Source organism: Pteropus vampyrus, unplaced genomic scaffold, assembly GCF_000151845.1.
Source record: "Pteropus vampyrus isolate Shadow unplaced genomic scaffold, Pvam_2.0 Scaffold203, whole genome shotgun sequence".
In the NCBI taxonomy this organism is placed as follows: Eukaryota; Metazoa; Chordata; class Mammalia; order Chiroptera; family Pteropodidae; genus Pteropus; species Pteropus vampyrus.
Genome location: NW_011888984.1, coordinates 288,549 through 304,156, shown reverse-complemented (window position 1 = coordinate 304,156; position 15,608 = coordinate 288,549). Strand labels below are relative to the sequence as shown.

General features: G+C 50.0%; 1 protein-coding gene across 1 annotated transcript in view; it reads left to right on the top strand.

The window, feature by feature from the left end:
* Positions 1–15,608, top strand: part of SPTBN4 (spectrin beta, non-erythrocytic 4) — a 66,904-nt gene that overhangs the window by 38,631 nt on the left and 12,665 nt on the right. Inside the window, exons 18-23 of the mRNA XM_011372314.2 lie at positions 768–1,031; positions 10,581–10,805; positions 11,742–11,831; positions 13,922–14,200; positions 14,291–14,421; positions 15,288–15,492. Of these exons, the coding sequence (XP_011370616.1) occupies positions 768–1,031; positions 10,581–10,805; positions 11,742–11,831; positions 13,922–14,200; positions 14,291–14,421; positions 15,288–15,492 (1,194 nt within the window). The remainder of the gene's footprint in view (positions 1–767; positions 1,032–10,580; positions 10,806–11,741; positions 11,832–13,921; positions 14,201–14,290; positions 14,422–15,287; positions 15,493–15,608) is intronic.

Below are 15,608 nucleotides of genomic sequence, written 5' to 3'. Positions count from 1 at the left end.
AGCCTCAGTTGACTCTGCTTCAAAATTAAGGAAATAATGAATATAGTTACTTCCCTGGGCTCTTGTGCTTAACACAAGGCCAGGCACCCAGGAGCTGTAATTGCTCTGGTGTTGTTATTTTTAATATGCTCTAGGCCAGCATATAGTGGAGCTTGATTTCCGTCTTGGAGGGACCCAGGCAGAATTTTGCTCCATGTCTCAACCCCCCAAACTGCCCCCTACCCTGGCTGAACCCCTAGACCTGCAGCCCTGGATATCCCCACTCTACTGACTCAAACGGAGACACCCACGTGGGCTTTAAACTCTTACATGGCCATTGATGCCCCATAAATGGTGGTACATGGCAAAGCCACTCTTCCTGACTTTGAATTTAATGGAAATTCCTTCTTTCTGCCCGCCCCCTCCTCCCTTCCCCTTGTCTTTTTTATTGTACTCTCCCCATGTTTCCAAATTTATGCGAATGTCTCCGCCCGTCACTTTATGACTCTCTGTCCCTCCATGTCTCCATCCCATGTCTCTGTGCCTCTCTCTCTCTCTCTCTCTCCACGTTTCTTTCCGTCTTGCTCCTGGTCTGTTCCCACATCTTGGTTCTTTCCATCTCCGTGCCTGTCTCTGCATCCACCCCTCATGCCTCTGTCTCTCTGTCTCCAACTCCTTGCCGGTCTCTCTCTCCACATTTCTCCCTGTGTCCTGTTGCCTCCATATTTGTTTGTCTCTCCCCACCATCCCCCCCATCCCGACTTTCTGCCTCCCACTTTCTGGGGCAGGAGGGCCAGCAACTGATGCAGGAGAAGCCGGAGCTGGCGGCCTCAGTGCGCAAGAAGCTGGGTGAGATCCGGCAGTGCTGGGCCGAGCTGGAGAGCACCACCCAGGCCAAGGCGCGGCAGCTCTTTGAGGCCAGCAAGGCCGACCAGCTGGTGCAGAGCTTCGCGGAGCTAGACAAGAAGCTCCTTCACATGGAAAGCCAGCTGCAAGACGTGGACCCTGGCGGGGACCTGGCCACTGTCAACAGCCAACTCAAGAAGCTGCAGGTATGACCTGGCCGACTCAGATGGGGGCTTTCTGCGCCACAGTGGGGCCCGAGTTGGGGTCAGACTTCGCTCAAGGTATTTCAAATGGAGGAGATTCAATACAGGGATTTATTCCAAAGGCATCAGAAGGGCTGGAAGCAGAAAGGGAGCACTGAGTCAGTACAGCTAGTAGTAAGTGTTGGAAGCAGCCACCACCCCTGGAGCGTGGGGTACAAAGGGGAGAGGAAGGATTCAGAGCCGAGAAGCAGTAGGTGAATAACCAGCACACTGAGGGTTTCTCGGGACCCTGACACCTGCTTTCTGGATAGGGAAGCCAAGGCCCAGAGGGAGGGGAACAGCTTTGCACGGAACACTAACGACCTTCGTGGAGTGTGGCCTCTACCAGTCTCCGTGCCAAGCTCTCACTGACTCCTCCCAGCAACCGTAAGAGATTGGTACTATTACTGTACCCCGTTTTACCAATGGGGATACTGAGGCACAGAAGGTACAGCACCTGGCCCAAGGACACACACTCCCTTATGAAACCGGCGGTTCTTAGAGAACAGTCTGCTGTAATTCGGCTTCTAGCTTGGCAGCTGCTGGATGCTCGGTGTCTGACCCTGTGATGTAAATGGCCTGAGGTTCCAATGCAGATGTTGTATCTCACCTCCCAAGGTGTGCTGGCTCCTGCCTTTACATACCAGGAACCATTTCTGACTGTAACCAAAGGGAAACTGAGGCTCCAGGAGGTGAACTTGCTGGCCCAAGGGAGCAAGTGGCAGAGGCTGGATTCAAACCCAGGTCTCTGGACTCGTCACTACTCCTTTTGAGGTGCCTCCTGCTAGCTGTGCTCCTGAGGTGTTTGGAATAGGGGCTGGCAGAAAAAAAAGTTGACGTATAATGACAGTAGTTCGTATTTATTCATTTATCTCTGTGGCAAATCTTTATTGAGCACCTACTGTATGCCAGGTGCTTTTCCGGGTGCTGGAATACAGCAATGGGCAAAACTGAGGAAAATCTCTGCCCTCTTGGGGATCCCATTCTGGTGGGGGAGACAGGCAAAGGCACAAAGGGACAAACACCTGAATATGATGCTGGTGTTGTCATTGTTTTAAATACACCTGTGTGTCTCACATCCCTTGGTCTCCAGGACCCCTTTACCTGCTACAGATCATTGAGGTCCCCAGAGATCTTTTATTTGTGAAGATTATACCTATTTGATATTTACCGCATCGAAAATTAAAACTGAGAAGTATTCAAATGATTAATTCGCTTAAAAAGGCCCACAATAAACCCATCATTTTTTAACTCGAAAGCATTCTTTCATGAAGAATAACCGTATTTTCCGAGACAAAAGAGAATGTAGAGAGGAGACTGGTGTTGTTTTCAGTGTTGTGGCGCTCACGTCTGGGTTAGGAGCGCTGAGTTCTCACCTCGGCTCGAGCATCCGATCTCCTGCAGGAGCAGGCTCACACACTCCCTGCAAAACCCCACTGCGCTTAGGAGAGAATGAGGGTGGTGAAGGCAAATTGCACCTTAGTACTTTTATAAAAAGAGTTGTGACCTTGAAGATCCCTTGAAAGGATCTCGGGGTCCCCAGGAGTCCCTGGACCACTCTTTGAGAACTGCCAATGTACCCTCCGTGCCAGACACCGACACCCCCCTCCTCCCCAGCAGCCATCCCAGGCACGGGTTGTGGTTATCCTCACTGGATGCTTGGGAAAACCACAGCATAGAAAGGGTCTATGACTCATCCAACGTCACGCAGCCACCAAGTAGCCATTCAGGACCAAGTTTAGTTCCCATCCACCCTCCTCCCTTGATACTTCCAGCCCTCAGTAGGGAAGGTGGCCCTCCTACTGGCCTCTGAAGAATTGATCATTGCCTGAAGTCTGCACCCAAGGGCCTGGGCTGGCAGTGGATACAGGGGGATGACTCGGCCCCAAGTCTGCTCTGAGGGATCTCCCAGAATTATCAGCAGAGACAAGCAGTGCTTAGATGGTCAGACAGGAGGGAGCCGGGGCCCGAGCGGTGAAATCTAGGACGGGAGACGGACAGGCGTGGGTTCAAACGCCAGCCAGCGTGTACGTTTAGTCCCTCTCTGAGCCTCTGTCATTCTATGTTGGGTCAGACTGCGTCGGCACGGGCCTCGCAGGGCCATGTGGGGCTGTGCCCTGAAATGGCACCTGGGATGCGGTGAGGCACACTCCATTCCCAGGAAATGAAAGTCTGCGACTGTCGGGGTCCCAGCTGGAAACAGAAGCATGCCCCGTTGAGGACGGTTTGAGGAGGGCTTATGAAGAGGCTTAACAAAGGTGCGAGCAGGGAACGGAGAAGCCACAGGGAGGGTGAGCAGGGTGGGGCTCACGGCTGGAGCCTTTACCCCTGCTGGAGAGGCAGAGGGAGGAGAGGGAGAAGAAAGTCGCCTGGCAGGAGCTGGGGCCCTTAGCCAAGAACGGCAGCCAGCCCTTGACAGTGCTGCAGGGAGGAGCTGGAAAATGATACCCAGGCCTGTCCCTCCTCTCTCCTCTCTCCGTCCAGTCTCCTGCTGGCGCCCCTTCGTCCAACCGGGGCTGACTTTATGGGCGTGGTCTCACAGGGCCCCACCTGGTTTAACGTTCTGCTTTCGCTGTCTTGAAATTCTTAATACTTGAACAAGGGGTCCTGCGTTTTTATTTTGCACCAGGCCCCACAAATTGTAGAGCCGGTCCTGAGCCCAGCCCATGTGGGAGCCTGAAGGCAGGGTCCATACAGGTCAGTCCCCCAGGACACAGAGCAGAGTGGAGAAGCTTGACTGTCAGTCGAGTGACAAACGAAGACATCCAGCCTGGCAGCAAGTATTACTAGGATTATTAATAGTCAGCTCTTCTCCTGCAGCCTGTTGCGGTGGATAAAGGCACACACTTGGGACTCAGGTGGGTCTGGGTGTGAATCATAGCTCTGCCACTTAGCATCTGTATGACATTAGGCAAGTGGCTTTGCCTCTGACTCTGAGCCTCAGGTGCCTCCTCTGTGCAGTGGGAAGGACCCTAATTGCTAAGCCACTCCTTGACAGCAGGATCATAGGACTGTAGGCAGCAGTACAACATCACGGTCGAGGCCACGGACGCTGGAGCTTGGTTGCCTGGGGTCAAGCCCTGGCTCTGTGACTTACCAAGGGTGGGTGACTCGGAAATTACTTCTTTCTTTGTGCCTCAGTTTCTTCTTCAGTAAAATAGGCGTAATAACAGTACTGACCTTGTGTGGACATTGTGAAGGTTACAAAACATCATGCATAAAGTGGTTTCAGAATTGTTGACCCAACAAATCTAGGATTCAATATTTGTTTACAGGTTTTTCCATTTTAATTGTCTTCAGCTGGAGGGGATATCACTACACTGTGTTCCAAAGTTATTTGGGTCAGTTAGGTCTGCACTTTGCTGCGGCTAAGTTGTAATGTGAAAGACTTGTTTCACTTGTTTCTGTTTGTATTCCATTCGGGCATTCATAGTTTTATAAAAATGTATCTGGGAGGGTGCTAATATGAAACGTTAATGTAGTGCCCAAAGTCAGAACTGTCTTCAGTTCACTGGATCTTTCCAAATTGCTAGAGTCATGATGCCAATTAGAAATTCTGCTTCTTCACAGCTCACGAACACCTGGTGGTGTCAGACCTTTTTTGGATTTTCCGTCTCGTGGACGGGAAGCATAACTCACTATGGTGTTTGCATTTGCATTTTGCGGGGAAGTGGTGAGCTTGGGTATCTCCGTCTCTCTTTTTGGCCATTCAGGTTCGAGAGGCAGGATTTGGGGATTCCTGCTCTCGCCAGAGTGCAGAACCAGCTTTTCCCTACCCACAGCGGGGCGTTTCGCCTCACCAAGCCCTGGAGACCATAACGTGGGGTCCCCATTATTTAGGGAAGAAACTGAAGCCCGGAGGGGATGGGGCACTGGCTCTGTGTCACAGAGCAATGGGCATCAGCGGCAGGCTCCGGTAGAGGACTCCGGGGCCCTTTTCCCAGCAGAGGGAGCCCGAGGCTAGGAGTGACTCAGTGGGCCACGGCCTCCAGATGGAGCCCAGCTGGGCCTCAGGAGCTGCCACTGGGGAGGGGCGGGGCCTCCCGAGGCCTGCTGTCCTCTGGGGCCTGCCTGAGAGTCCAGACACTGGGCATGTGCAGGAGGGAGGGTACCATCCAGCTAGGTGCATCTCCTGGCTGCCCCACGCAGCGGGCTACCAGGCCAGGCTGGGCTGGGGGAGGTGCTGGCTCCCGGCCTGAGGGGGTGTGGATGTCCCCCCTTTTCCTCTCTCTGGGCCTGTCTCTCAGTCCTGCTCCCCCCAGTTTCTCTTCTTTTCTGTCTCTCTCATTTCTGTTTCTTTCTCATCTTTTCATTTCTGTCTTTTTCTGTCTCCTCTGTGTCTTTCTCGTTATGCCTCTGTCTTTCTCACTCTTCTCTCTATCTCCTATTTCAATTCTCCATCTCTGCCTCTCTCCCTCGATCTCTCTTACCCCTGTATCCTCCTCGTGTCCTCCACTTGTCCCTGCCCAAGCTGCTACATCAGGCTCCTGGGACCCCACCTCTCAGATCTAGGCCATGTGACCCAGAGTTCTCTCTCAGCACCTCCTGCCCAACTGTCCTTCTGGCTGTGGGGCCAGATGGTGGAGTCCCAAGCCCCCACTTCCCCAGTCCTCAGGGGCCCAGCCAGCTGGTCTGGCTCAGCCACCAGCTTCTGCTTGGGGAGGGGGGGGTGCTGGTCTCCTGCCATCTGAGGGAGACCAGCCAGGGGAAAATGCACTGGAGTCTTTGCAGCTGCTAGGCGGAGTCCCAGGGGCCTCTTTACCACCCCCTCCCTACACAAGGCTCTTTCTCTGGCCAAGAAAACACCCTCCTCCCCTTTTTTCATTCTTTGTGCCACATTTCTTCATCGAGCTCAGCATGGCCTAGGGGAAGAGGCCAGATTCAGGAGCTTCACAGTCCAGCGAAGGCAAGTGACCCCTCCTTTCTGAGCCTCAGCATCCCCAGTGACAGAGAAGCAGTGACTGAGAGCTACTAGAGCTTTGTGGTCACATGGCCCTGAGCTCTGGCAGTTTTTACTCTGGACCAGGGACGACTCCTCTCTGGGCCTCGGTTTTCCCACCTTTAGTGTCTTTTTTTTAAAAACCGAGATTTAATTCCATACCATAAACTACACTCTTTTAAAGTGTGCAATTCAGTGGTTTTTAGTGAATCTGCAAAGTTGAACAACTCTCGCCCCCATCTAATTCCAGAATATTTTCATCACTCCAAAAAGAAACCCCGAACCCATTAGTGCTCTCTATTAATTTATCCCCTCTACTAATCTACTTTATGTCTTCATGGAATTATCTACTTGGGGCATTTCATATAAGTGGAATCATATAATATGTGGTCCTCTGTGTCTGCCTTCTTTCACTTAATGTTTTCAGAAACCATCCATGTTGTAGGACATATCAGTACTTCACGGTTCCTCTGGTTTTAATGTTTAAAGCTAGTTTAATTTTTTAAATGTTAATCTCTATTACTACCAAGCCAAGAGAAGCAGAATAGCACGGTAATGAGTCCAACAAACAAAGTCAACACACATTTGCAGAGACCTGCTCTGTGCAGGCACAGTGCCAGGTGCTGGGATCCAACTGTGAACAAAACACTCCTGTCTTCCCTGACCGCATATGCTGTTGCGAGAATTAGATGAGTTATTCCTTGTCAAGTGCTTAGAGCAGGGCCTGACACAGAGCGAGCTTCAGGATGTGTTACCCGTTATTGCTGTTATGGAGTAAGAACTTCAAACAGAACGGTGAAAAGGAAAAACCTTTCCCCTCCACATACGCAGTCCCACTCTCTAGGGATGTAACTGCTCTCAATAATGTCTTCTCTATCCTTCTAGAAATATTCTACACACACACACACACACACACACACACACACACACACACACACACAACCATAGACACTATACTGAAGCTTGCCTTTTCACTTGACAGAATAAACATCCTTTCTTGTCTCAAAATGTATGGCTATATCTTGTCCTTTTAAACTGCTGCATGCTATTCCATGGGCTGGTTTGATCATCTGTCTTTCACCAACCTTCTCTTGAGAGACCTCTGGGCTATTTCCAGTCTTCTGCTACTATAGTGCCAAAACAGACATCCCTGTTCATACATATTTGAGCCCATGTGCAAGTGTTACTGTACAAGATGGTTCTCAAAGTGACACTTCTGGGCCAAAGGGTATGTGCATCAAACTTCTTGATAAATATCGTCAAATAGTCTTTTGAAAAGGCAGTGGATACACCTCAGTATGACAGCAGTTATGTCTTGCTACAGTCACCATCATTATTAGATACTGTCAAGGTTTTAATCTCTGCTAATTTGAGAGGTGAAAGACACTGTCTTGTAGTTATTTTAATTTGCATTTTCCTGAGCATCGATAGAGGCTGAACAGCTTTTCGTGTTTAATGACCATTGTACTTCTGTGTCCTTTGCCTACATTTGCAGGAAAGGATACACGTTAAATGAGTGTTCAAAATACATGGCATCTTTGTAGAAGTTGGAAAGTGTCGGTGTCTAGAATTATTCCATCTCAGGTCATGTGGCCACTTGCTGGAGGTTGTGGAGGAGTTTTCATCTAATGGGGAATTGGAACTTATAACCTTATCATTTCAGTCTATATTTAAGTTTCCTGAATTTTAATGCATTTTTATTTTCTTAGTGAAAAAGGTTTGGGGTGACTTGTTATAAAGTTTCATTTTTACCCATTTTTTTTTTGACTCTTACAGAGTGTGAACTGTATCAGCTGAGACTCTTTAAGATGCAGTTCGTAAAATTTTAACCCAAATTGACTTAGGCCAAAAGAAGACTTTGCTGGCTGACGTAGCTGAAAGATCTAGGGGGTACGCAGCTTCCAGCATGGCTGGGTCACTCATGCAAATTATGTCCTCAGGAATCTCTCTGTCTCCATTCTTGCGCCCTGCTTTCCTCTCCGTTGGGCCTCATTGTTGGGGATTCTGTTCCTTTGTGGTGGCAAGATGGCTCCAACAGACCAGGCCCACATTCTGTCAGCTTAGGAACCCTGTGGGAAAGAGAGCACCCCTTCTGAGTGCACATTCTTTTCCAGCAAAAGTGGGAAGAGTTTTCATTGGTTGATTATAGGTCACATGCCAATCCTTGAACCCAATCCTATAGCCACAATGATTCAGTGTGCTCATAGGCCAGGCCTGAGTCACATGGCCATTCTTGGTGGCTAGGTTTCATCAGCCCCTCAGGAAGCTGGAATCGTTTTCATTGGCCCAGCTTAGGTCACATGGCCATCCCTGATCCAATCCCTGTGACCAGAGTGATTCCAGTGTTCTGATTGGCCACGCTTGGGTCATGTGGCCACCCTTGGTCTTGTAGGTTTTCAGTAGTCCCTCAAGAAGCTCAGGACCTTAGAGGGGGCTTTGAAATGCTGTGAAGAAGGGATGTATGTTGGGCAGGCAAAAGCAACATCTCTGCACTACAAACCTTGGAACAAAAGTCTTGACTCCGTTCTTAGTTTTGAGTTCTGGGTTGCAGTTTTTTGAGTAATCTGTTACCACTTAATTTCATTATTGCTATTTTGTATTCTTTTCAAACTTCTCCCATCTGGTTAGAATCACACAAGCAATAAGTAAATATGTTCTTTTGGTAAAAGATCTTACTAACCAAAAAGTCTTCAGTAAAACAAAGCCTCCCTTCAGTGTGCCTCCCAGTCTCACACCCCAAAATGAACCTCAATTATTATTTGGTTTGCACCCTTCTAGACCTCCTTCAATGCATTTACAAATGTGCCTATGTTTTTATTTTATTCGTTTTCCATGTTTAATTTAAATTTTTGAATACATAAATTTTATGGTTTGGACATCAAAACCTATATCAAAATCGAATGTGAGAAGTCTCTCCTTCATCTTTGTCCTCATTCACTAAGTTCCCATCCCCCCAATAGGTACCATCTGCTCTTAATTTTTTATTTCAGGGAAGTTTTACGCATGTGCAATTCACTGCAAATACATATTCATATGTATGTTTTAAGTCGCTTTTTCCTCTTAACAGTGAATTTTAGCTGTTATCGCATAGTGTTGTCGATTTGTTTAACCATTTCATTCCTAACTGGCATCGAAGTTGTTTCCACTTTTTTCTCATTACAAATTCTGCTACGATGAGATCCTTGGACAAAACATCTCTGCTACAATGAACATCTTTAGACAAACATCTTTGTCCATATGTGCCAGTACTTTTTAGCTATATTCCTAGAAATAGTAACGCAAGTGCCGAGTCAAAGCATTTTGACACATTTTGCATTTTGATAGGACCTGCCAAATTGCCTTCCAAAAAGGCTCTCCTCATTTACACCACTGCCGACTGTGGCTGAGTGTGCCCATCTCCCTGAAGCTTCGAAAACACTAGATATTATCAATCTTTTACATTTTTGCCAATCTGATGACTAGAAAAGGACACCTTATTTTAATTTATATTTTCCTGCTGATGAGTGAGACTCATGTGCTTATTTTTCTCCTGTATGCTGCCTGTTCAAAACTGATGCCCATTTCTCTTTTGGGCAGTCTTTCTTTGAAGCTCCCATTCTAGAAGCATTGGACCAATAAAAAACCCACAAGCAAAGACAGTTGTCTGGTGGTGGTAAGTGCTATGGAAACGAAGCAATTTTGGGCAATTTTTCTATGGTTAAAGAAACTAACTCCTTGCTCTAATACATATTAAATATTTTTCTAGTTTGTCATTTGCCTTTAACTACATTTAGAAATTTTGGTTGATGAAAAAGTATTTTATGTGGCCAAATTTGTAAATCTTTCTCTTTATGGTTTTTATGCTTGGGAAGATTTTCTCCATCCCAAGATTATAAAAACATTTGCCCAGGTTTTCTCCTAGTACCTTATGGATTTACTTATTCCATTTAAGTCTTTAATCCATCTGGAACTGTTTTCAGCATAAAGAGCCAGGAAGGGATCCAGCTTGGTTAGTCAGTTGGCCCATGACCATTCATTGAATAGTCCATCTTTTCCTTGAAGATTTGAAATGACATCTGTATATGAATTCTCCTGTGTATTTGGTTGTGCTTTTGTACTCTGCCTATCCCAATGGCACATCAACTATTTAAATCACTATAGCTTTGTATTTATTTTTGATATCTGGAAAGATTGGCTCTTTGGATAAATTACCTTTTTCTGGGCCTCAGTTTCCTCCTCTGTAAAACAGGGATACCACCAACTGTGAAGAGTTTTTCTGAGAATGAATTAATGAACCACTTTAGTTCAGGGAGTCAGGCATGCCTCTTTATGAAGGTAACATTTGCGTTGAAATCTGATTGACAAGGAAGCACTTGCCTAGCAGAGGGAACAGCAAAGGCAAAGGCCCTGAGGCCGGAACTAGCTTAGCAGACTGCAGGATCAGAGAGGAGGGCAGCTCTAATGGAGGGAATTGAGCAAAGGAAGAGCAAAGTGGGCCTTGGCAACGGAATTGCTGTCACCGTCAAGGTGCTGGAGAGCTACAACAGGATTGGGATGGAGGGTGGGTCCCGCTGACCCTGTCCCTGTTCCCACAGTCGATGGAGTCTCAAGTGGAGGAGTGGTACCGCGAGGTGGGAGAGTTGCAGGCGCAGACGGCGGCGCTGCCGCTGGAGCCGGCGAGCAAGGAGCTGGTGGGCGAGCGGCAGAACGCGGTGGGCGAGCGCCTGGTGCGCCTGCTCGAGCCATTGCAGGAGCGCCGCCGCCTGCTGCTCGCTTCCAAGGAGCTGCACCAGGTGGCGCACGACCTCGACGACGAGCTGGTGAGGCCTGACGCGGGGATCTGGGGCGGGGCGCGAGGCCAGGGGCAGGCTAGCGGGCCGAGGGGGTGGAGACTGGGGGCGGGGGCGGGGCCGTGGTACCTTGGTGGGTTCAAGGGTGCAGGTGGCTGGCAGACCTGGGATATTGAGACTCAGTCATTCAATCCTTAACTCATTCATTTACTCATTCAGTTATTCATTCACTCATTCACTCACATTCATTTACTCATTTTCAATCACTCATTAATTTATTTGTGAAGTCATTTATTTATTCATTGATTTATCTTTTTTCCTTCCTCTACTCATTGATTTACTTATTACTCGTTTATTTATTTGTCGCTCATCCATTCATTTCCTCATTCAGCCATTCACTTCCGGATTTGCTCATTCATTCACTCACTAATTTGCTTCTTCATTTATCATCCTGGCCCCAGCCCAGTGCCTAGATGATGCTGGAGTCACAGGGGTGACCAAGGCAGACCTCATCCATTCCTGCCCTGCAGAGCTCAGAGTCCAAAGGGGAAAACAGACTTATTCCTAGACAGTGACAACTCAGGGTGGTTAGGATTGTAATGGGGGAGTTAAGGGGGCCCTGGGAACCCAGAGGAGGCAACTGGCCAAGGTCTGAAGTTAGTGAGGATATCTTAGAGGAGGGAGTGTCTGAGCTGAGACATGAAGAAAGAGTACACATGAGCCTGCTGATGGAGTGGGAAGGGAATTCCAGGAAGCAAGACCTGCCTGTGCAAAGCCCAGAGGTAAGCGTGAGCCTGGCTTAAGTGCAGAGAGCAAGCTGGAGCACGTTCAGAGAGGAGGCAGAAAATGTGAGCGGGCTCTTAGGTGAGGAAGGGCCTTGGATGCTGTGCAGGTGGCTTACAGCTTAGTTGGGATTCAGGGCTCCTGGGGTGCATTCTCCCCTTGAACTCACTGTATCCTCCCCAGGCATGGGTCCAGGAGCGGCTGCCACTGGCCATGCAGACAGAGCGAGGCAACGGTTTACAGGCTGTCCAGCAGTACATCAAAAAGAACCAGGTGAGCAGAGCCTGGGCGAGGGATGGGGTTAGGATGCGTTTGCATTCAAGTGATAGAAAACAGCTCAGGGTGGTTAAAGACAAAAAGAGGAATTTGTTGGCTCTTGTCATTGAAAAGACTGTGGACAACAGGTAGAGGTGTGTCCAGGTGCTTCTGTGATTTGAATCGCTCAGCTTCAGCTCCTTTGTTTTTTTCTGTGTTAGCTTTGTTCTCAGACCAACTCTCCTCTCCTGGTGGTAAAAGACCTCCAACAGATTCAAGTTTACATCTCACCAGCAAAATTGAAGAGCATTTCTCTCTCAAAAAAGATGCCCAGTCTCACTAATCAGCAGTAGTTCCAGGATTAACTTTTACTGGCTCAGCTTGAGTCACATGTCCACACGTGAGCGAATCATGGTGTCCAGGGATTCAGACTGCTCTGATTTGCCTGGTCCGGGCTAAGGGCCCACCCTTGGAAGGGCAGTTGGAGTCAACCCTAACTTAATACCTGGGCTGAGATGGAGCAAAGTAAGTTCCCCCCAAAAAAATCAGAGTCCCACGACTAGAAGTAAGAGGAATGGCTCTTGGGCCATGAAAAGGAAAAACAAGAAACGAAAACTCAGAACACCCACGGGGAGAGAGGACAGAGATCAGTGAGAATGCTTACTGCTAAGCTGAGCACCGTGGGGAGCTCGCGAGCCCCTAAAATCACGAAATCTCTGTTCAGCTCTCTGGGCCTCAGTTTCCACACCTGAATAAGTAGAGAGTTGGTCTAGAGCAGTGGTTCTCCGAACACTTAGCAGAGAAACTCTTTGGTCAAAGAAACTTTTATCAAAGTACAAAGTTAGAACCCATAGAAATGACAATAACAACAACACACTGATTAAAGACTCACTATGTGCCGAGTCCTGTCCCAGGGTTTATGCTGCCCCATTGATCCCCCACAATTACCCTGTGAGGTAGGTATTGTCATTACCCCCTTTTACCAAAATAGTTGGGAGAATGGGGCACCGAAGGATGGTGGAGATGTGTGTATACAAATTGTTTTGAAAGGTTCGTGATCGTGCTGTACTAGACAGAGCTCTTTTAAGAGGCTGGAGTTTTTCTTAGATTTTGTTTTTCCATCTTGATGAAAACACTCTTGGCCATGGACGGTGTTGGAGACAAACAGGTACACTTAATGCTTCAAATTCGAGGGGGGCGGGGCTCAGTCGTGTGCGAGAGTGCCGGATCCACAGGGGCTGTTAAATGATTGATAGCTGTTGATATTGACTGAGCACCTACTGTGTGCCAGGCACAATTCTAAGTGCACCATGGTACAACAACCCACAGAGTAGATATCAGCGCAGCCACCACTAACCATATGACTTCGGCAGGTTCCTCAACTCTGTGCCTCAGTTTCCTCATCTATAAAATGAAAATGATAATGACGTCTGGCTCCTGGGCATGGAGTGAGGACTAGATGAGTGGCTACATTTTGCAAAGCTCTTACTTAGCAAAGAGCCAGGAAGGCAGTAAGTGTTGGCTATTGTTATGCTGCTGTTTGCCAGTTGAAGAAACTAAGGCACAGGAGGGGTTAAATAAGGTATTCGGCAGCTACAGAGCTGATTGAGGGAACCTTCTAGGGTGATGGAACCGTTCCATATCCTGATCTGAGTACACAGGAGACACATGTGTAATATGTGCGGAGTGGTACCCCTAAGATTTGTACATGTCACTACGTGTATACCCCAGCTGCCCCTAAACAGCCTGATTCTCAAGCCTGCGTTAACCAATAGCGGGGATCTTGTGTCACAGGCGGCTTGGTTCCCGTCACAATCTCTGGAGCCAGCTTCCTCTGCTCAAATCCTGTCACCCCTTTACTAAGTGCTTGTTATGGGACGATGTACTTTGTACTTCGCGTCTCTTTGCCTGTTTTCCCACCTGCCACACGGGATATGAGTGAGTGAGCGAGTGAGTAACGGCAGATCCTTTCTGTGGGACCTGGCACAGGCTGTCGGATGTGCGGGTGTTTGCCACTCTCCTGGGACGCGCCAGAAGAGGAGGCGCACGCGGTCTTGCAGGACCTCTGCACGCCCCTCTCCGCTATACCCCCCATCTCCCTCCCCCAGGGCCTGCGGCGGGAGATCCAGGCTCACGGGCCGCGCCTGGAGGAGGTGCTGGAGCGCGCGGGCGCGCTGGCGGCGCTGCGCAGCCCGGAGGCGGAGGCCGTGCGCCGAGGCCAGGAGCAGCTGCAGAGCTCCTGGGCCGGACTGCGTGAGGCGGCCGAGCGGCGGCAGCAGGTGCTGGACGCCGCCTTCCAGGTGGAGCAGTACTACTTTGACATGGCCGAGGTGGAAGCGTGGCTGGGCGAGCAGGAGCTGCTCATGATGAGTGAGGACAAGGGCAAGGTGCGCCCGGGCTGGGGGTGCGGGGACCTGGGGGTGCTGGAGCCGGGGGCCGGCCGCTGCCGCCTCATCGCAGGCGCCATGTGTCCCCAGGACGAACAGAGCACCCTGCAGTTGCTCAAGAAGCACCTGCAGCTGGAACAGGGCGTGGAGAACTACGAGGAAAGCATCGCGCAGCTGTCACGCCAGTGCCGGGCGCTGCTGGAGATGGGGCACCCGGACAGGTGGGCGGGCGCATGGCGCGGGGTAGGAGTGGGGTGGGGCGGGGCGTCGGGGCCAGGCGGGGGCAGAGCCAGTTCTTAAGGAATGTCTGAAAAGATCTGAAGCTTCGCTGTTAGAAACTGGGACAGGGCCAAAATTGGCCACTGGGGTAGGAGGGACCCTCACTGCCGCATACTGGAGCCCTCGGATTTTGGCGAGTGGTTGGGGCTGGAATGGAACGGACACTGCCCAGGGGTGGTTGAGAGGATGCGGCCAGGAGCACTGGGATTTGAGCGTAGGGGTTGGGGGCGTTGTCTAGGACTGAGGTGATAAGTAATAGCTCAGGACAGGGGAGGGTCCTCTTCCCACCCAGTGTCTGAGCAGTGTCTGGGAGCTCTGTGATTGGGCATGGCCTGGGACTTTCCGGATGGCGGGCCAGTGGCCTTCCTGAGGTCAGAAGTAGGGGCTGCATGTGGGAGGTCTGGACCAGGAGAGAGCTGAGAGGCAGCACAGGGCAAAATCTCTGTCCGCCCAAACCTGGAGACCGGAACTGGAGGTGAGGTGGATTAGCCCCAGACCCAGGTAGGGAGACCGGAGTCCCACCTAGGTTGCTGGAGGGGAGCGGTGTGGAGCTGCAGATTGACTGGCTTTAGGGAAAGGGGCGTTGAGCTTATCTAGTTTAGGGAAGCCTGAGTGCTGAGGTACAACTCCTGGGTTGACTGAATCCAAGGCTTGCAGAAAACAGTCCTGTGCAGAGTCTAAGGGATACTACCTTGTCTGAAGGTTCAGAGGAGACACAGTCATGCCCTCAGAGAGGGTGTCAGGGGATCACAGCTCTGTCCTGCAAGTCTCAGGGGCTCCCTCTCTGCTTCTCCCTGTCCCCCATCAGTGAGCAGATCAGCCGGCGACAGTCTCAGGTGGACCGCCTGTATGTGGCACTCAAGGAGCTGGGCGAGGAGCGCAGAGTGGGCCTAGAGCAGCAGTACTGGCTGTATCAGCTCAGCCGCCAGGTGGACGAGCTGGAGCACTGGATCGCGGAGAAGGAGGTGGTGGCTGGCTCACCTGAGCTCGGCCAAGACTTTGAGCACGTCACGGTGAGCATCGTCAGCAATGACAATAATACCAGTGGCTACTGTGTATGCTATTGAGGTTCTTTGGGCCTCAGTTTCCCCATCTGTAACATAGAGATAATAATAGCACCCACTTTGTC